Source organism: Cucurbita pepo, chromosome 7, assembly GCF_057944985.1.
Source record: "Cucurbita pepo subsp. pepo isolate OVF chromosome 7, ASM5794498v1, whole genome shotgun sequence".
NCBI lineage: Eukaryota > Viridiplantae > Streptophyta > Magnoliopsida > Cucurbitales > Cucurbitaceae > Cucurbita > Cucurbita pepo.
In genome coordinates, this window is record NC_141804.1 from 9,432,022 (window position 1) to 9,453,186 (window position 21,165).

General features: G+C 37.4%; 2 protein-coding genes across 4 annotated transcripts; one reads left to right on the forward strand and one right to left on the reverse strand.

Annotated features, from left to right (window-relative positions):
• Positions 1-263: 263 nt before the first annotated feature.
• On the reverse strand, positions 264-8,390 carry LOC111799004 (GPN-loop GTPase QQT2). Its single transcript, XM_087125592.1, has 7 exons — positions 8,229-8,390; positions 7,264-7,353; positions 6,246-6,381; positions 3,806-4,032; positions 2,497-2,787; positions 913-1,118; positions 264-827 (listed from the first exon to the last, which is right to left on the reverse strand). The coding sequence occupies exons 2-7, from the start codon at positions 7,345-7,347 to the stop codon at positions 551-553; spliced, it is 1,221 nt and encodes a 406-aa protein (XP_086981718.1). The 5' UTR covers positions 7,348-7,353; positions 8,229-8,390; the 3' UTR covers positions 264-550.
• Positions 8,391-9,132: 742 nt separating this feature from the next.
• On the forward strand, positions 9,133-14,307 carry LOC111798853 (chromatin-remodeling complex subunit). 3 transcript variants are annotated; one of them, XM_087125216.1, is made up of 5 exons: positions 9,133-9,217; positions 9,330-9,540; positions 12,167-12,234; positions 12,373-12,500; positions 14,036-14,307. In XM_087125216.1, the coding sequence occupies exons 2-5, from the start codon at positions 9,366-9,368 to the stop codon at positions 14,037-14,039; spliced, it is 375 nt and encodes a 124-aa protein (XP_086981342.1). In that variant the 5' UTR covers positions 9,133-9,217; positions 9,330-9,365; the 3' UTR covers positions 14,040-14,307. The 3 variants fall into 3 exon arrangements, with proteins under 3 accessions (XP_086981342.1, XP_086981343.1, XP_086981341.1); XM_087125215.1 differs by having other exon boundaries at positions 9,185-9,540; XM_087125217.1 differs by lacking the exon at positions 14,036-14,307 and having other exon boundaries at positions 9,183-9,540; positions 12,373-12,504.
• The last annotated feature ends 6,858 nt before the right edge of the window (positions 14,308-21,165 follow it).

Below are 21,165 nucleotides of genomic sequence, written 5' to 3' on the forward strand. Positions count from 1 at the left end.
ACAACTTTTAAATAGGATGCGAGCTCCCAACTAACTCATAAACAAGAAAATATACTCTTCGCCAAATCCTGAAAATAAGATAAAATATACTAAATATGCTAAAATATATTCAAATAATAGGTTAAAGGAATCGTACAAGAAAAAGAATAGGAAGGGTCTGAAAAAGAGAGCAAGTGATGGACAACCCGAGCGGGTAAGTGATGAGCAACCCCGAGCGAGGAAGTAACGGGCAACCCCAAGCGAGTAAGTAACGGGCAAGCGGGAGCATCAATTCTCATCATTTGATTTTATATATAGCATCATAAACCATCCAAATGTACAACATTACAACCATACAAAGCAAGCTTCCAAACCAAAAATCCTACAAGATGGCATGAATCATCATCAAAATCAAGTATCACAAGAGCATCTAGTAAGGAAACCTTGTCCAAATGTCAAAAACAATGCCAGAATCTCGTGTTCGGGTTGACCCGGTGACTCGTTTCTCGGTAAAACCTATACACAGTTTTCATTATAACTTCTCCCATTAGCAATCATGTCCGTTTCTCTACTAAAAGGAGAAACGACCAACCTCTTCATCGTCATCCTCGTCGATGACATCCTCCTCTTCGGTAAATCTATCGTAATCATCGTCATCTTCATCGACAATCTCTTCATCTTCGTTCTCAACCATCTTAGTTTTAGTCTTCTCGTCCTTCAAACCGGTGCTCAAAACCACGGTTTGTCCTTGGGAGCTCTCCATATCTTTCCTCAACTTCTCCATGTTTTCCCGTTTACGCTCTTCCTCTAATCGCTGCTTCTCGGCAATTCTCTTGTCGAGTTCTGCCCTGAAAATAAAAAAGCCAAAAGTAGCATAAATATCGAACTGAAGCAAGTCTCGAACCGGCACGGCCGATGTCAAGTTATCATTACTTGTAGGTTTCCATGTACTCCTCAGCGCTAGACTCTATTGCTTTGAAGAAAGAATCCACTCCGGAACCGGAAACTGCAGAGACTCCAACAGATTTCAGGTTCTTATAGAACTCATCAAGCACAAGGGAAAGACTTTGACTTAATGTGGAGGTGTAAGAACCATCCGAACTGACTGCAGCTTGAAATGCTTCAAAGTCTTCCATCCACTGCAAGCATAATTCATTCTTTAACAGTCTACAATTTCTAGAGCTTTGTAATTGTAATATAATGATAATCTAAAAAGAGAAATACTTGTAATATAATGATAATCTAAAAAGAGAAATACGAGCACAAAGCTCTAATAGCTCAAGCTCACCGCTAGCAGATATTGTTCGTTTTGGCCCGTTATGTTTCTCAAATTCTAATAGCTCAAGCTCACCGTCAGGCTCATGGTTTTAAAACGCGTCTGCTAGAGAAAAGATTCCACACCCTTATAAGGAATGCTTCATTCCCCTCTCCAACCAATGTGAGATCTCACAATCCACCCCCATTGGGGGCCAGCGTCCTAGTTGGCGCACCGCCATTCGGTGCCTAACTCTGATAGCATTCGTAACAGCTCAAGCCCACTGCTAACAAATATTGTCCGCTTTGGCCCGTTACATATTGTCATCAGCCTCACGGTTTTACAACATGTTTGCTAGGGAGAGGTTTCCACACCCTTATAAAAAATGCTTCGTTCCCCTCTCCAACAAATGTGGGATCTCACAATCCACCTCCCCTTGGGGCCCAACGTCCTCGTTGGTACACCGTTTGGTGCCTAGCTCTGATATCATTCGTAACAGCTCAAGCCCACCGCTAACAAATATTGTCCGCTTTGGCCCGTTATGTATTGCCGTCAGCCTCACGGTTTTACAACACGTTAGCTAGGGAGAGGTTTCCACACCTTTATAAAGAATGCTTCGTTCCCCTCTCCAACCAATGTGGGATCTCACAATCCACCTCCCCTTGGGGCCTAACGTCCTCGTTGGTACACCGTTTGGTGTCTAGCTCTGATACCATTCCTAACAGCTTAAGCCCACCGCTAGCAAATATTGTTTGCTTTGGCCCGTTACGTATCGCCGTCATTCTCATGGTTTTAAAACACGTTTGCTAGGAAGAGGTTTCCACACCCTTATAAGGAATGCTTTGTTCCCCTCTCCAACCATCCTCAAGGTTTTAAAACGTGTTTGCTAGGGAGAGGTTTCCACAATATCTAAGGTTCAATCTTTTATTATGCTCACAGCTAACTCCACACCACTAAGACTTATAATTTTGGGAGACGTTGCTAACCCTGAAACCAACCTTAATAACCACAATGTCAAAGGCTCAATCCTCGTATCACGTACATGGCTCACCCGACTAACCAATATAGTTTTGAGAGACTTCGCCTCCCCTAAACCAACCTTAATATACATAGACAATGAGACGTTTAACTTATTATGTTTATAACGACTTAAACTCAGAACTTGAAGGGTAGGTCTATAACACGAGGGTCAACGATTAGATGATCCGTTCTATTCTTACAAATAATCATTAAGAAAGGTTATAATTACTCTGAAAAATTACCTCCAAAGCGAACTCATGTTTTGCCACATCGGTTTTATTGAAAACCAACACAACTGGTAACCTTGTCTTGTAGAGGATGGAACAGGCATAAAGCATGTTGCTCATGAAGGTCACGGGACTAGATGAACGAGGCGTGTCAACAACGTAAGCAATTACAGTGGGAAACGTTGAAGCAAAAGCCTCAGTAATGATGGCTCCAGATGCAGACCATGTGAATATCTCAATCTGACCAGGAGTATCAACAAGAACATAATCAAGCTGTTCTGCTCGCTTTTCAATCACTCCAATTACCTGAGATCACACAACATTGGAAATATGTCATCAATCTCAACTCAATGCATATGATATGAACTTTAGGGCAGTTATACAACCCATGGTACAGATCCAGTTTAAGTAAGGTTATATCTTGATGCATATGATATGAGGAAAATATAGCATAAAAACAGAAACAAGCTTCAATACATGAACTTGGTTTCTTCTGTTAGAACAATTCATGAACTTAACAAAGCATTAAATCTTTCTTTTACTGTTCAGAAAACAAATGATGAAAAAAATATGAGACCCCACCGGGGAAGCCCGAAAGAAAAAACCCAAAGAGGACAATATCTACTAACGGTGAGCTTAGGCTGTTACAAATGGTATCAAAGTCAGACATAGGGCGGTGTGCCAGCGAGGATGGTGAGCCCCGAAGGGGGGTGGACACCAGGCGGTGTGCCAGCGAGGACGTTGGGCCACGAAGGAGGGTGGACACTGAGCGGTGTGCCAACGAGGACGCTGGGCCATGAAAGGGGGTGGATCGTGAGATCCCACATCGATTAGAGAGAGGAATGAGTGCCAGCGAGAACGTTGGGCCATAAATGGGGGTAGATTGTGAGATCCTACATCGATTGGAGAGAGGAACGGAGTGCCAGCGAGAATGTTGGGCTCCAAAGGGGGGTGGATTCTGAGATCCCACATCGATTGGAGAGAGGAATGAGAGACAGCGAGGACGCTGGGTCCCGAAGGGGGGTGGATTGTGAGATCTCACATCGGTTGGGGAGGAGAATGAAACATTCTTTATAAGGGTGTGGAAACCTCTCCCTAGTAGACACCTTTTAAAAACCTTGAGGGTAAGCCCGAAAGGGAAAGCCCAAAGAGGACAATATCTGCTAGTGGTAGGCTTAGCCTGTTACAAACCATTAACATCCTGAACACACAATAACCACCAAAAAAGATCATAGGAGGGGAGGGGAAAGTGGCTATGCCTACCATGTTGATTGTTGTGATGGAAAAAAGAACATAATAGAAAGAGACCCATATGAACTTTCACCTCATCAAATTTTGTAGCAAACAAGTTAAGTGACGTCAAAATTCCTCCATTGGGCCCAAGATTAAATTGCTTCATCACTTCCTTGTACCGCACGGTATCTCTTATATCGATATTTGCACCATAAGGTAGTGTCATGACTGCTGGATCAAGGTTCATTACATAACCCCTGATATTTGATGCCTGTGTGTGGCACACCAGACGATGAAGAAAGGTCGTCTTCCCACTTCCTGGAAAAAAAAAAAAAAACTAAATTCTCACAACTGTATAACGTTTCTTTAAGAAAACGAGCGTTCATTTAGGAAAATAAAACGAACACGGCTGGTAGAAGCCTGTAAAAGCCAAGAAAGAAGACGAAAAAAAACCAAGAAATCATAATTACAAAAAATCGAGACCAAACGCAGTACCCCCACACAACAAAACAGCTTGTATTCACCTTTTGAAGATCCTCCTATTCCTTTCCAATCGAAATCATCAGAAGACTAGCTTTGATAAATGACCAAATGCCAGGACATTCATAAGAATTCTTGGGTTACTTGGTAAACTTATTTTTGGAAATGGGGTTTCAAAACAACAATCCATCTAAAACTCATTTCATATTGCATTCCATGTGTTTTTAGAAACTCGTTTCTGAATCATAAAATAAACTAAGCCCCAATGTGTGAGATCCCACGTTGGTTGGGGAGGAGAACGAAGCATTATTTATAAAGGTGTGGAAGTTTCTCCCTAACAAATGCGTTTTAAAAACCTTGAGGAGAAGCCCGAAAGGAAAGCCCAAAGAGGACGAAATCTGCTAGCGATGGGCTTGGGCTGTTACAAATGGTATCAGAGCCAGACACCGGGTGATGTGCCAGCGAGAAGGCTGAGCCCCGAAGGAGAGTGGATTGGGGGGTCCCACATCGATTGGAGAAAGGAACGAGTGCCAACAAAGACGCTGGGCCCCGAAGGGGGGTGGATTGTGAAATCCCACACCGGTTGGGGAGGAGAACAAAGTATTAATTATAAAGGTGTGGAAACCTCTCCCTAACAGACACGTTTTAACCTTGAAGGGAAGGCCAAAAGGGAAACCCCAAAGAGGACAATATCTCTAACGGTGGACTTGGGCTGTTACACAATGCCTTGGAGATTCTTTTTTCAAAAGGAAGCATAACTTTTCACTCAAGAACTGAAAAATAGAAAAATAAGTAGCAAGAGCTTACATGGAAAAACGACCAACAAAAACTAAATACATGAAACAAACAGGAAACCAACTAAAAGATCCAAAAGCGAGTAAACGAGCCGTTTTTCCCAACAATTAGATCTAGGGATCCTGCTATATATCTAGCAAAACAATCCAAAACAGCAATACAAACTCATGATCATCTCAAGGACTCTGCAATAGGAAAAACAGCAACGATATCTTCCGCTCCAAATATCAAATAAATCATCAAAACAACCAGCAACGTCTTGTAACCCAGCAAACTCAATAGTTGGGACAACAAACAAATCACAAGCTTAGGAAACACCACTTGTAAAACCGTCTTATTCAAACCGAGAACTTCATATAAACTTTAAACCAGCAATGAACCGATATTGCAGATCTTTTATGATGTCTGAATTACCAACTTGTCAAGATACCCTTTAAAAGTATTTGTTCAAGGAGATGTTTATTTAAAACACAAGAAACCATGAATCCAAATTATCTCAAATCTACCCATCTGTTACCGATGCACAAAACTTAACTTCCACATGCGCCACTAAATTGTTCCTCTTTACAATTGAAAATGATACAAGAATAAGAAGAAATAAACAAGCCTATGAAGAACAAAGACAATCAATTCCAAAGACAAAGATGTATAACTCACTAAAACTCTATTATCTATCTTGTATCCTTCTTCTGTTTCGTTCTAGCCCCAACCGTACAAAAGATATTGAAAAAACTTAGAACTGTGGAAAAGAAGATAAAAACCTAACAAGATATCGAAACCAGGGTCTTAGGTTGCCTAATAAGTTTCCAAGAGATTTGACTGTTTTATATTAACATGATCCTTATACTAAGGAGCCTCTAGTCCTAACGGAACCTCCCGATCCATTCAGAAAGGACGAAATATTTACTCTCTCATATTTCCTATGCCCGAGCTTCTAAGATCCTTGGAAACGGTGACAAAACCCCACCTCACCAGGTAGAACCTCCTCAATTTGGTCCTAGAAAAAGTTCGACAGTACCTAAGAGGTCTTGGCCACACCAAATGAGATTCGAAAAAATGAAGGAGCATGGGTAGGTACACTCGAAAAACTAGCTAGTAGAAGCATAAGTCCATCGCTCGTGAAATAGGGGATTTATTAATATTACTTTTTGGAAGTGATAAACATCAGAAACCATGGGGTAAAAACCATAAATAAGTTCAAATACTTAATATGCATCCGAACTCCAACAGCGACAAGAATTTTCATTGAAAATTACCTGCCATTCCTATGACAATGATAATAACCGGTTTTCGCCTGAAGTTTGTGGCTGAAGACCCTGCCTGCCTAGATGATTCTTCAATATTTAAGTTCTTAATTGAATCAGCAAGCTCCTCTTTAGCTTTACCCTTATCCTTAATATCAAATACCAAAAAGACTACAAATCAAGAAAAGCTCGAGTTCTTAACAAATTATTGGAACAAGACAGTTGAAATGGACCGAATCACACAAACACACATAGAAAGTAAAACCCAATGTCGTTTTCAAAATCTTATAACCTAAAATGCACGGCTACTTTAGTTTGGCTAGCATGTCCATGTCCAACAAGGGTCAAACAATTGGACACTTTGACATTTGTGGGACACGTATCAGACACTCATTAACACTAAGTAGTACAAAGTCGATTATAGGTATAATATTTGTCAGGCACATATCAACCATTAAATATACTTAATAGACATACAATAACATTGAGAGAAAAATATATCAAATTCATATTCTTAAGCATTTAGATGCATAAGCTTACCGACTTTGAATTTCCTTCTTGTATAAAAATGATATACATTTTAATAAATGTATCTTTGTCGTGTTTGTGTCTTTGATTTTTAAAAAGTACGTGTCACAATGTCCGTGTCATGTCATATCCGTGTCTTGTATCTGTATCGATACTTCTTAACTCATAACTAGCCTCCAACTTTCTTATTGTACATATTTTTGAAGAAACAAGACAAAATAAGATTATAACTCAATATTTAGTTCTTAAACAAATCCACACTTTCCTTTTTTTCTTTATCCTTCTCCTAAATATTAAAAAAAAAAAAAAACACACAAATCAAGACAACCACTCAACAAATTATTGGAACATGGTCCAAAAATGATCCAAACACATACATAGAATAAATAAAGTAAAACGCAACGCTTATTTAATATCTCGAACCTAACGAGTAAACAGAAAGGATTTACACATCCACATGAGAAACAAGAAAAAAAATTATAACTAAGGAAATTAGAGGTACTTGATGTGCATTTAAATCATCAGATTCCATTGGCTTGCAACCAGCATCATCGTGTGGTTTGGTAACATCAGAATCGACCTCCATTTTCAGCTGAAACAACAAACAAAAGTTAATGAATCAATGAAATAAGCCTCAAACTTGTTCTTCCTCCCTCCTCCCGCTTGGTGGAGAATAGTGCGAGGATTGCACAACTCACACACTCGATCTAAATGAAGAACATGAGAAAAAGGATGCAAGGATAAATATAAATAGAGACACCCAAATGAAAAACTTCGTGACAGCTAGGGGTTTATATATTTGATGACTTCAACAATTACATGTAAGATAATCCGTTTAAGAGAGAACAATGCGAGGATTGCACAACTTACACACTCAATCTAAATGAAGAACAAAAAAAAAAAAAAAAAAGATGCAAGGAGAAATATAAGTAGAGACACCGAGATGGAAAACTTCACGACAACTAGGAGTTTATATATCGATGACTTCCGTAGTTATACATAAGATAATCCATTTCAAAACTACATACGAGAAGAGATTCTATCTAAGAAACTAAATAGGAGAATAAATAAGATTCTATCTCAGAAACTACACGATATCAAGCTCCATAACCTAACGAACAGCCCCTATAACGCCAGCATAAATCTAGCCGACCATAAATTTAATTCATAAACTCATCAAACCAACTCTAATCTGCAGAGGAAGTTCTTCAGTCGATCAAAACAATTTCCTCCCTTCTTATTCGACAAAACCCAATTCCCTAAATTGACAGACACATGCAAGAAATCAAAAGGCAGAGGGTAGCGCGCGGAAGTTCGAGAAGTCCCAATTCTTCCCAGGAATGATTACTTTTCCGTTGCTATTCAGCAATTGTTACTAAAAAATAAGCAAAAACAACTCATTTCTTGTCCTCATTTGAGTTTTCAAGCGATCAAAAAAAGAAGACATAGATGAAAATGGGAAAGTACCAGTAATAAAGAGTAGAAAATAAGTGCCAAAACGTTCGGAGGAAGGCTGCGGCGGCGGCGGCGCTGAGCTGCTGAAAGGGAGGGGACGAAGGCGCCGGAGGGAAGAAAATGAGCGGGCAAGGGTTTCTTTCTTTTATTTATTATTCTACTATTTGACTAAGTCAAAGTCGCTGAGTTACTTTGACTGTGTGGAACGTTAGATAAGCAAATTCTTGGGAAATTGCTAGAACGGACCCAAAGGCTAAGAATTTCTACATAAACGACACTTATTTTCTCAATTTCTTAAAAAATGGCCCAAATGGACGTAAACACGCCCGTGTCACGCCAAGTCGATGCCAACTTAGGTCGACCTGGCCTCCCTAACGAGCACGCGCAACTTGAGTGAGACACACAACAACGTACTTTTATGCTAAATTAGACGATACCCATGTCTCAAATATATGTTTGATGGGACTCCTACACGCTTTTTGTTACGTCTGAGAAGAAGTACATAAATGAATTAATACCATCTTGAAGATAGAATGACTAAAAAATACTCAAAAATACTCAAAGGAAAGAAAGTTTGCACCTATACCAACAAGGTGCACTTTTTTTTTTTTTTCTTCTTTCGGTGGCTCAATCATAGAAACTTCGTAATTAAGCATGTTTTGCTGGGAGTAATTCTGTGTTGGGCGACTTCTCGAAATTTTTTCTTAAGAATAATTTCACTTTTAGAAGCAATAGAGTAAATAACGTGACCATGTCGCAGGAGAATGTCAGTGCTGAATCCAAATTTTGAATCCAGTTAAAATTAAAACGGAGTTTAAAAATATTTTTGAAAAAAAATCAAAAGGTATTTTTATTAATTTAATTAAAAAAAAACAATAAATTAGTTATAATAACTCATGAATTAAAATAAAATAAAATAAAATTGAGAGTTAAATTCCTGAAATTAAATAAATCGGAGATTGTTCGTCTCAATTTTCTCACGGTCGTCTTGATTATAACAGGTAGGAGATTTTTCGGCCGGCCGCTAATGGAGTCGAGCAATGCGTAGGGTTTATGCTTCTATAGAGCTTTGTTTCTTTGAAATTTCTTCATAACCTTTGAATGTCGTAAAAGATTTCAGAAACCAGAAGGCGTTAATAGAAGTTGACGATGGAGCCGGAGGTGATAGAAGCCGAGTTAGTGTTGCCGACTCACCTGAATTTCAAGCGAATTCAAATGTACGAGAAGTATCCGAAAGGCCAATCCAGAGGCAGGCACTGGAAGCATCTGAAGCAAATTCTTCAAGCCGAGAATTATCACAACTACTCATCTGATGAACCCAACTGTAAGATTTCTCTCTTTCAGTTTTAATCATTTTGTCTCTTACAGTTTCTCTCATATTTGATTACACCGTTTGTCTGTAAATTTATTTGTTGTGAGATCCCACATCGGTTGGTTGGGGAGGAGAACGAAACACTTTATAAGGGTGTGGAAACCTCTCACTAGAAGACGCGTTTTAAAAACCTTTAGGGGAAGCTTGAAAGGGAATATTTGCTAGCAGTGGGCGTGGGCTGTCGGGCGATGTGCCAGCTAGGAGGCTGAGCCCCAAAGGGGTGGATACGAGGCAGTGTGCCAGCAACGACGCTGGCCCCAAAGGGGGTGAATTGAGGGTTCCACATCGATTGGAGAAAAGAACGAGTGTCAGCGAGGACGCTAAGACCTCGAAGGGGGTGGATTGTGAGATCCCACATCGGTTGGGGAGGAGAACGACACACCCTTTATAAAGGTGTGGAAACCTCTCCCTAGCAGACACTGTTTATAAGGGTGTGGAAACCTCTCCCTAGCAGACCCTGGTTATAAGGGGGAGGAAACCTCTCCCTAACAGACCCTGTTTATAAGGGTGTGGAAACCTCTCCCTAGCAGACCCTGGTTATAAGGGGAGGAAACCTCTCCCTAACAGACCCTGTTTATAAGGGTGTGGAAACCTCTCCCTAGTAGACGCTTTTTAAAAAACTTGAGGGGAAGCCTGAAAGGAAAAGTCTATAGAGAACAATATCTGCTACTGGTGGGCTTGGGCTGTTACATTTTTGTCGTTGCTTTGATGTGTGGACTGTGATGTTTTTGTTTGATAATTATTTAAGAGGTTAAATGTATGATTTAGTTCTTGATGTTGGAGTGTTTTTTAGATTTAGTTTATGTTCTTTAAAGCTTTCAATTTAGTATGTTGATATTGGTTGATTATAAACTCATATGGACATAATATTGAATTGGTAGAAAGTTAAGAGGGGAAAAACAAGGTCATCTAAGACGAGCAATATCAAAGTTCTACCAATTCTTAGAAGTTTGAAGCTCAGTCGATTTGGACATTTTCTGGAAACTTTTGAAGTGTCTTTGGGCACAATATCTTCTAGCGGTGGACTTGGGCTGTTACAAATGGTATCAGAGCCAGACACTGGGCGATGTGCCAGCGAGGAGATTGAGCCCCGAAGGGGGTGGACACGAGGCGGTGTGCCTGCGAGGAAGTTGAGCCCCAAAAGGAGGTGGATATGAGGCGGTGTGCCAGCAAGGATGCTGGGCTCCAAAGGGGAATGGATTGGAGGGTCCTTGAAGTAGAGTTCGATTATTTTAGATAGCCGTCTGTTGGGATTCTCACCTAAAATGATTGGCATCTCTACTTTGTTGAAGTTACTCCAATCTAGATGCTCATTATTTTTTTCTTCTCGCGGTTCTCTCCTTTCTGTATTCTCGAGGTCTTCCGTGGTTTGTGTACTCTCCCTTTTGTGTGTTTCTCCTCTTCTACCAACTGTTTCTCCTACCCTAAGTACGCCATTGATTTCTGTTTTATTATGGGTTATTTGAGAATATTATAGCTTTAGTTTACTGTCGCGCGATGTGGTTAGTACCGTCACCTTGACACATTTTTTGCGAGGTGAAAAAGTAACGGCCCAAGTCCACCGTTAGTAGATAATGTCCTCTTTGGGCTTTCCCTTTCGGACTTTCTCTCAAGGTTGTTTTTAAAACGGGTCTGCTAGGGAGAGGTTTCCACACCCTTATAAAGAATGCTTCGTTCCCCTCTCCAACCGATGTGGGATCTCACATCACTTTTTTTATTCGTAGGAGTCTTTGCAATTCCTCATTCATTTCTTGCATTTTCTTCTACATGGTCTCCATTCTTTCCTCCCATTTTCTTTGAGCCATTTTGATCTCCTACTCGGTTTGAAATGTGTGGACACCAAATTTTGAGGAACTAACTATGGTACGTCTGTGCGCCCAACGGTGCAATAGAGCACCATACTTGAATAACCCTTCCAAATTCAGGAAGGCTAGCTACTCTCATACCTAAACATTTTGTAAAACCATAAACTGTCTTGCTTCATGCTCATGACATTTATGGCTACATATGCATACCTATACTGTGTTAATGGCTACATATACATATACATACCTCAAGGGAGGCAGTTTGCTGTTGATCAATAGGATTCCAGTCAAGATCATGGGGAAATTCGTAGAGGGCACTGTCCTTTGTGTATAAGGACGTGTAAAAGGACACAAATTCTGATACGATTTCTTCTTCGTTTACTAAACAACTTCTGCCTTGTGTGGTTAGAATTTCCATGATGGTATTCTTTCGTTTCTTTGTAGCCATGATGCAATGGAAAAATCTGGAGTTTATGTCACCTTCCTCTGACCAACGTTTTTTACATTTTTGTCTCCGCCAACGAAATAAGTTCTGCTTTCATGAGCTTTTTTTCCGTGTGTTGAACTAGTGTGATGGAGCTAGTTTCCTCCCTCTAGTAAGAGAGAGCAATAAATGAGCTGTTTTTGGGTCTCTTCACGAGTATTGATGTTTTCATTGGCAATAATTCATTAAAAAACTAATAGTCTTGGAATTTTATACTTTATACCCCTTATTGATAGTTTTGAATTTTATACTTCATGAGTATTAATTGTTCCTTTTATTCGTTTTTCAGATGTTAATATCGAGTCACCTCCGTCGATGCATCCATGCAAGAAAATTTGTGATATAACAGGATATGAGGTATGTGACTTTTGGTAGTTTATGACTCAACATTGCTTTCTAAACTCGAACAACAATTAATTTCTTTGTTTTCTTATAAAAAAAAAAAGAAGAACCCTTTTTGAAATCACTTCAGGAAGTGACGTTGTTATTATTCAGGCACCATACTATGATCCCAGGACTACTCTTCGATATGCAAATGCTGATATCTTCAAGGTCATAAGATCACTTCCTAATGAGTATGTTCAGAGGTATTTGGCCATGAGAAATGCAGCTGTTGTTTTAAGGTAATTTCTGAAGTTTCTTTTTATAAGATCACTTCATCTTTGATCATTACCATTGACACCGTCTTTGAACATGAAATTTAGATGATGTCACATGCCCTGGTAGCTAGTTGAACACATTAAATTTCTTTCAGTTTTGAGTAATCTTTTCCTAAATTACTTGAAAGTTGGAGTTTGTACTATATCCAAGGGATTCCTTGATTTAAGCTGAAAAAACAATCACTTATTGACTGCCATCTTCTTTTACCTATGCGGATCCCGAAGAGGCAAATTCCATTTTTTTCATCAAGTCTAGTTAAAGATTCAAGGTGCTAAGATGATGTCATGAGGAGCTTTTGCTTGTATAAACTATGCACCCTATATGTGAGATCCTACATCGGTTGGGGAGAAGAACGAAACATTCTTTATAAGGATGTGAAAACCTCTCCCTAGCCGAACGTTTTAAAAAACTTTGAGGGAAAGTCCAAAAGGGAAAACCCAAAGAGGACAATATCTGCTAGCGGTAGGCTTGGGCCGTTACAAATGGTATCAGAGCCAAACAATGGGTGATATGCCAGCGAGGAGATTGAGCTTCGAAGGGGGGTGGACACGAGGCGGTGTGTCAGCACGGACACTGGGCTCTGAAGGGGGGTGGACAGGGGGTCTCACATTGACTAGAGAAGGGAACGAGTGCCAGCGAGAATGTTAGGCCCCGAAGGGGGGTGGGTTGTGAGATCTCACATCGGTTGGGGAGGAGAACGAAATATTCTTTATAAGGGTTGGAAACCTCTCCCTAGCAAATGTGGTTTAAAAACCTTGAGGGGAAGCCCAAAAAGGAAAGCCCAAAGAGGACAATATATGCTAGTAGTGGGCTTGAGCCGTTACAAATAATATCAGAGATAGACATCGAACGATGTGCTAGCGAGGAGGCTGAGCTCTGAAGGCAGGTGGACACAAGGCGGTGTGCTAGCAAGGATGCTGAGCCCCAAAAGGGGGTGGATTGTAGGGTCCCACATCGATTGGAGAAGGAAACGAGTGCCAGCGATGACGCTGAGCCCCGAAAAGAGGTGGATTGTGAGATCCCACATCGGTTGGGGAGGTGGGGAGGAGTACGAAACATTCTTTATAAGGGTGTGAAAACCTCTTCTAGCAGACGCATTTTAAAAACTTTGAGGGAAAGCCCGAAGGGGAAAGCCCAAAGAGGGCAATATCTGCCGGCTGTGGGATTGGGCCGTTAAACCATACACCAACTAGTGCAAATTATTTGGAAAAATAACTTTAAAGGAATCGATATGAATATTGGTCTCAAAACCCCACGCAGTTCTATAGTTGATGTGTTCGATATTCAACCAATAATCTAGGCTGTTTCTTTGTTCTGTTTCATAAGTAGAAATCATGTCACGTCGAGCCCTGAAAAGCATCATATTATTTAGTGCTATGAATGGTTCTGAAATACTGAGGTTTCATTAGGACAACTTCCTGCTTAACTGCTTGGAGTTTTATCTCACAAGTTCTATGCTTGGCTGAGTACTTCAATCCGATGCATCTAACTCTTACAGGTGAAGAGATACTGCTTTTCTATTGCCGATTAGCTCGGTGTCGAACGAGCCCTCCATCTCGTGGCAGAAAATGCAGTGTGAATACTTAAAATGTATCATTTGTGTATTGATTCAATCATTTTGTGTATGAAATGGTCTTGGAATACATTTTATGTTTGCCTTTGGAACTATTAGCCAAAGTTGATTCATTTGGTTAAAACTCCAAGCTGAAAACATCCCCTAATGGGATTGCAGTTGAAGAAAATTTAAGGCTTAAAACTCGTTTGGTTCTATACCTCGAATCTTGAATGATTTCTATGTACGGTTGATATCGGTAACTAAATAATGATATGTCACGTTTATTGTACACATATTGTTTGATCATGCATGATTCGACGAACAAACGACTGACAAAAGAAACCGTTATGGTTTAGAAAGGAGATTTGATACCTTGTTTTAAAAAAGAAAATAACTCTACGTGTTGGTTTATGTCATCTAGCCGTCTCAAAAGACTTAAGAGTTGTAATTTTCTTACTTTTAATTTATGAGTTTGTAAACTTCGATTTTAAATTTCTAACATTTACAATCAGATTTCATTTGATACGGATCAAAGCCCTTTAACTAGAAGAACTATGAAAATTAGATTAAAAGTTTATGAACGACTATCAACAATGGTATGAGTCCACTTTGAGCATAAGTTCTCATGGTTTTGCTTTGGGTTCCCGCAAAAGGCTTCGTACCAATGGAGAGAGTATTATTTGATTATAAACCTATGATCATTCTCTAAATTAACCGATGCTTCGTATGAATGGAGAGAGTATTCTTTGATTATAAACCCATGATCATTCGTATCAATGGAAAGAGTATTTAACCGATGCTTCGTATGAATGAAGAGAGTATTCTTTGATTATAAACCTATGATCATTCGTATCAATGGAGAGAGTATTCTTTGATTATAAACTCATGATCATTCCGTAAATTAAACCCATCTTTGATCATAAACACATGATCATTCCCTAAATTAACAGAGGTGGGACTTTCATCCAATATCAACTATTTGATTTTTCTGAAAAATTTAACTTATAAATATTACTGTCTCCAATTTCCTTATTTGTTGAGTAAAATATTAAAAAACTAAAAAAAAAAAAAAAAAAAAATCAAAAAAATTATTTTTTAAATTTGTGGATAATTTATTATACAGAAAAAAAAAACATAATTTAAAAAAACAAAATTGAGATTAAAATAGGATAAATACAAAAGTTGAGGAATATGGTATAAATTATTAAACCTACTTTGAGTGTGCTTGTCACAAAGTGATTTTGGATCACTGAACTTTTTATTTTATTTTTATTTTATTTTTATTTTTATTTTTATTTTATTTTATTTTCCAATGTTAGGTAGCAAATAAACCCACTTTATTATTATTATTATTTTTTAAAATATACTTAAAAGTTTGACTTTAAAAAAAAAAAAAAAACACAATAAACTAATCACACAATTTAATAATAATTTAAAATTGACTAAAATCATCCCTTCAAAACATATCTTTCATAATTTAAAATTAATTTCTATGATTAAAAGACAAAATTAAATATTAAATTAATTTTAAATAATTAAAGACATTTTAAAATATAATAATTTAGAATTACTCTCGAATCCTTTCCAACTTTATTGAAAAAAAAAACAAAAATAATGGGATAAATAATGGAAAAGTTCAAAAAGCATTATGACGTCATTGATGACATCATTAAAGCAGTTTCAAACAGAAGAAACCATTTTTATAATTTTGGTGACCCAATTATTCATAAAGCAACTTTTTTTTTTTTTCTTAATTTTAATTTTAATTTTTTTATTTTTTCCACTTAGCCCAAAAAACTTTCTAGTTGCACTAGGGTCATTGGATTTGGAACCACAATTTTTATTTTATTTTTTTATTTTAAAATTTATTCGCTTAGTGCATTGAATAAGTAGATAACGAACGAACGAACGATTTCGTCTTATATTTTCTTCCTCAATCAATTATGTCGAGAAATTTATCCCCTGTTTGCACCTTAGCTTAGTTTCTCATTTCAACTGTTTTTAATCATTGCCATTGGAGACTCGAGCTCTGACTGATCGAACTTACATACTAAATAGTTTGTCCATTAAGTTTAAAGGATCATTCAACTTTTTCTTTTAACTTCAACTTAAAGATAATCTTTAAGTTTAAAAAAAAAAAAAAAAAAAAAAATCTTAAATTTCTTAAATTACCGATTTTAATTTTAATGGTTTAGAAAAAGTTAAAACTTACTCTCTATAGTTTGATAAAACTCTAATAAGTCGAGGCTGTTAAGGAATATGGTACAACCATAAAGACCAAAGTTATAATTTAACATAAAAAAATTGACGGTTAATAAACGTTAAAATTTTACGAACATTAATAACTTAAAATTTTATTGACCGTTTCCTTACAAAAGCAATAATTTGAACCCATTTTCATACCATATCAAATATATTTTATAAATTTTTTTTTTTGTATTAATAATATAAGTTAAATAAATAAAAATACTCTCAAAGTTTATATTTTTGTCCGTTCAAGTTTCAATAATACTCTTCAACTTAAAAACATTTAAAAAATACCCTTAAATTAAAAAAAAAAAAAATACCGTTTTCAATTTTTAAAAAAATTCAAAAATGTTAACACGAGGTTTAAAAAATACTTATGAATTTTTCAAAATTACATTAAAACGTTTGTACATAATCAATGAGGTGTCGATAGACGGTTTTTGTCCATATATTGGCAATAAATTTTTTTTTTTAATAAAGGTTGACCGTGGCTAATTTTAAAATTTTATGGGTATTCTTTAAAGAGAATATTAACTGTAAATATATTTTAATTTTTTTTAAAAAAAAGTTAAAAAAACGTTAATGAAATTTTTTAAAGTTCAACAGTATTTTTTAAACTAACCGTATTTTTGAGATTTTTTTTTTAATTTTAAGAATATTATTGAAATATTTGAACGTTAAAATGTAATTTTATCGATTTAATCTAATAATATATATATCGAAAAGGAGTATTACTTTGCAAAAACGTTATGAATGAATATTTAAAAAAAAAAAAAAAAAAAATTAAATGAAAACTTAAAGTAGCACTTGTGGGATATGGCCTAATTTTGGTTTTATAAGATTTAATTAATTCAGCCTTCACGTCCATTAATAATAATAATTTTTTTTTTTCCTTTTCAATATTATAATAATTAATATCTTCCTTTATGTGTGCTTAACATATACTAATTAATATTCATATAATTTAAAATTTTATCCTAAAGATTTGGTCTATGTAATTTAATAAGTTTGAAAACTAAGGTTTGAATATTAATGTGGTATCTCTCGTTGGTTGGGGAGGAGAACGAAGTACCTTCTTATAAGAGTGTAGAAACCTTTTCCTAGCAGACACGTTTTAAAGCGGAAGCTTGAAAAGGAAAGCTCAAAGAAGATAATATCTGCCAGCAGTGGGCTTGGGTCGTTACAAATGGTATTAGAGCCAGACACCGGACGATGTGTCAATGAGGAGACTCTTCCCCGAAGGGGGTAGACATGAGGCGGTGTGCCAGTAAGGACGCTGGCCCCGAAGAGGGGTGGATTTGATGGGGGTCCCACATCGATTGGAGAAAGGAACGAGTGCCAGCGAGGACACTGGGCCCTGTTTCGGGGGTAGACACGAGGTAGTGTGCCAGTAAGGACGCTAGACCCTGAAGGGCAATTCCTCCCTTTTGAGCTCGAGTCCCTTGTGTTTCCTCGAGTTTGATCGTTGTTGGGTTCATTTTGTCTTTTCTTGAACATGTCTTCTCGAGACGTTGCTCTTCAGTCCCTATTGGACGACTTTCCTTTAGTCTCCAACATAATCCTAAGAACGCTCATCAAACGTTTTGAGCTGATTATGAGCTTTCTCAAATTTGAATGCTCCAAGGTGAGTCGTGAATTATCCTTAGGAAAGCCCGTCAAATTGCATGGAGATGACTCTAAGATTCCTTAGGAGTAACACCTCCTCCATAAAGACGATTACAATTCCTTGGAGATAACTGAACCGAGCTTATGGACATACCCTACTCGATTTGGATTTGACCATCAGTTCGATTCCAATAAATAGTGCTTCATATGAGTAGCGTATGACCATAAGCTCAGCCTCGACCATTCTTAGCCTTTTGAAAATCCCTACCTTTGTAACAAACGGTCTTCATCTAAATACAAAACTTTACTTCATATGGGTCATGACCATTGGCTCAACCTCAACCACTCCCGACATACAGAAAGCCCTCTACCTTTATATCAAATGACCCTCGTTTAAACATAAAACTTTACTTGATATAAATAGGGCACGGTCATGGCCTCGACCTCAACTCTTAGCTTTGATCATGACAATCTTTGAAATGAATAGCTTTTACATAATCATGGCCTCGACCTCGACCAACTTTAGCTTATGGGTAGGGTTTGTTATAGTTTAAGACGTAAAAAAATTATATATAATTAAATCCTTAGTGGACCCTTAATAAACCACTTTTAATTTTTAATTAATCTTAAAAAAATAAATTTAAAAAGACACCAATTAGATAGTTCACCTAAGATTCCCACTCAATTAATTAAACATAATTACATATTTCTTTAAAAAAAAATGATTTTCTCTTAATATTTTTATTTATAAAGGCAGGCCTCACACGTACAATTCTTTTACTACAAGTTCTTCATCGAACTTCTCTAAAATTCTCTCTCGATCGAGCCGAAGCAAAGCAAATGATGAGAGGCTGTAATCGATGTATCGTCGAAAATTCAGTACCGAACACTTGTGTCGAGATCGAGCCGTGGCCCGAATTCAAAGGAAGACGCAGGTGAAACGCTTAGGTAATTGCTACTACTCTGAGGAAAATCGTCCTCTTGGCAAGTCTAACGCTTGGCTAATATATTTCTATACGTATCATCTTCTTCCTTCTATCATTTTTTTTTAGTATCAATCGTGTTATTTTTGGCTGATATGTTGAATTTCTGTAATTAATTTTAGTACCCATTAATATTTTTCCTCTATTTTTTTTTTAATGAAATTTGGCCTTTTATTTTCGTAAAACAAAGATTAAAATCGTCACGTATTAGATTTTATTTCGAGTGATGTAAAATTATTATATTTTTGTTTTTTTTTAGAATTCAAGTTACCATGCATTATAATAATAATTACTTTTTTTTTTCTCGACGTTTTTATGAAAGTTTAAATGAAGTATTTCCGCATTCAATGTTCATGATATGTATACAGTGACGACCTTAAATTAAGTAAAAAATTTCGGGTCGTTACATGAAATGAGGAAATTAAATTTATTAGAAGTTGTAATTTGATTTTCACAACATTGACAAACTCATTAACAAGTGGTATTAAGACCACGGTAACTTCAACGCACCTGGTGTTCCTCACATTGGTCGAAAGGCTCAACCCTCGTCATTGCATAAGTACAACTTTCTTGTAGCAGCAATTATTGTTGACATGGTTCTCGACCAACCAATTTATATTGAGAATGATATCAAAGAACCCTGATTGCAACTATTAGTGGTGTCACATGCAATAAACGATATGATACTAATGGTTCTCGTTCACTTTCTCCACACCAAATGGTTCTCGTTCTAATTCAAGTTGTCTCACAAATGCATCAAATGAATGAACGGGTCGAGTAGAATCTAACCATAAAAATGACGTAGTGGCCAAGAATAGACAATCTACTTTACTCCGACGTTCGTGTCCTCAACCACCCTACAAATGGAGGTGCACACTATACCCTTTCGTTGGGTCTAATTGCTGGAGCTTACCTGATTTGAAGTTGTGGGTCATCACGAGTCAGAAGTATTGTACTTTAAACAATTCTCTACTGTATGATTGTTCTTACCACACATAAAGCGTGCCCCTATGCCAGTTAAATAACGTTCATCAGGGTCTTTCTCGTGCTTTCCACTCAAGGGTTCGTTATAGTTAGAAGTTTGCTAGTGGGTGAAGAACGGAGGAATGAGACACTAACGGAAGTGGACGACTCATCATTCTCTATGCACTCAGGTAGCACTAAGATGTACCAAGACTTGAAAGAGAACTTCTGATGGCGTAGTATGAAAAAGAACATAGGAAAGTTTGGGAACAAATGCATGGTATGCTAGTAGGTGGAAGCACCAAGGAAGTGGACGACAAAGTTGTTACAACCTTCAAATGTGTCGGAATAAAAATGGGAAAATGATGCAATTAGCTTTATCAAAGGTTCGTCTAGAACGTTAAAAGAATTAACAGTGATATGGGTGATCATCAACAAAGTTACCAAGATAGCTCACTTCCTACCTAGGAAGACAACATCTCCCGTGGAAGGAAGACAACATCTACAGTGGACAATTGGGCACAATTATATATAAGGGAGATTGTTTCTCTACACGGAGTGCTAATTTGAATTCTGTCGGATCGACCCACGTTTTGCGTCGACCTTCTGGTGTAACCTCCAGAAAGTGTTGGGCCGTTATACGTTGCCTCTTGGTCCAATTTAAAATGTCTAAAATTGAAGTTTAGACGCCGTCTTACTATTTTGAACCATTTTAGAGCCATTTTTGACGTATTTACTAGCGTTTAAGTTAGTATGGCTATTGTTTAGCCAATTAAACCTATTTGGAGCCAAGTTGGACTAATTAACAGAGTTAGCTAATTTCATTTCTTAAAGATATTTTAATTATGATGTCGTAAAACGACGCAAATCAACGATAGAACAAGATCCATTTTGTATCATATCCCTTCTCCCTCATAAAGAGGGTTCATGCTGCCTCGGGAACGGGGGATGTATGGATTCTCGAGAAGAAAGAAGCCGAAGTGGTCGCCCCGAACCTATTTTTACTAGTGGAGTAGGGTTGACTTAATCCATAGGTTACACCTTTCGCTCGATACTAGTATACTTAAATCTCGACAAACAAGATCAATCCAATATCGACGCAGGAATTAGCAACTAAGCCAAAAAAGTAATCATTGTTACTCTTGGAACTCATTCAGGCTAGATAAATTGAATGTTGTATGAATAACACGTACCATTACAGAAAAGGTCGATCGACCCAAGATTCTTTTATTTATTTATTTATTTATTTTCTGAAATGGAATCTTTTTATTATTA

Bases quoted from the DNA above. Each gene is read 5' to 3' on its own strand.
- LOC111799004 (XM_087125592.1), bottom strand. From the start codon at position 7,347: ATGGAGGTCGATTCTGATGTTACCAAACCACACGATGATGCTGGTTGC. The intron at 6,382-7,263 runs GTACCTCTAATT...TTTGATATTAAG, and splicing joins ATGATTTAAATGCACATCAA to GATAAGGGTAAAGCTAAAGA. The intron at 2,788-3,805 runs GTGAAAGTTCAT...GTGTGATCTCAG, and splicing joins TTGCTACAAAATTTGATGAG to GTAATTGGAGTGATTGAAAA.
- LOC111798853 (XM_087125216.1), top strand. From the start codon at position 9,366: ATGGAGCCGGAGGTGATAGAAGCCGAGTTAGTGTTGCCGACTCACCTG. The intron at 9,541-12,166 runs GTAAGATTTCTC...TTCGTTTTTCAG, and splicing joins CTCATCTGATGAACCCAACT to ATGTTAATATCGAGTCACCT. The intron at 12,235-12,372 runs GTATGTGACTTT...GTTATTATTCAG, and splicing joins GTGATATAACAGGATATGAG to GCACCATACTATGATCCCAG.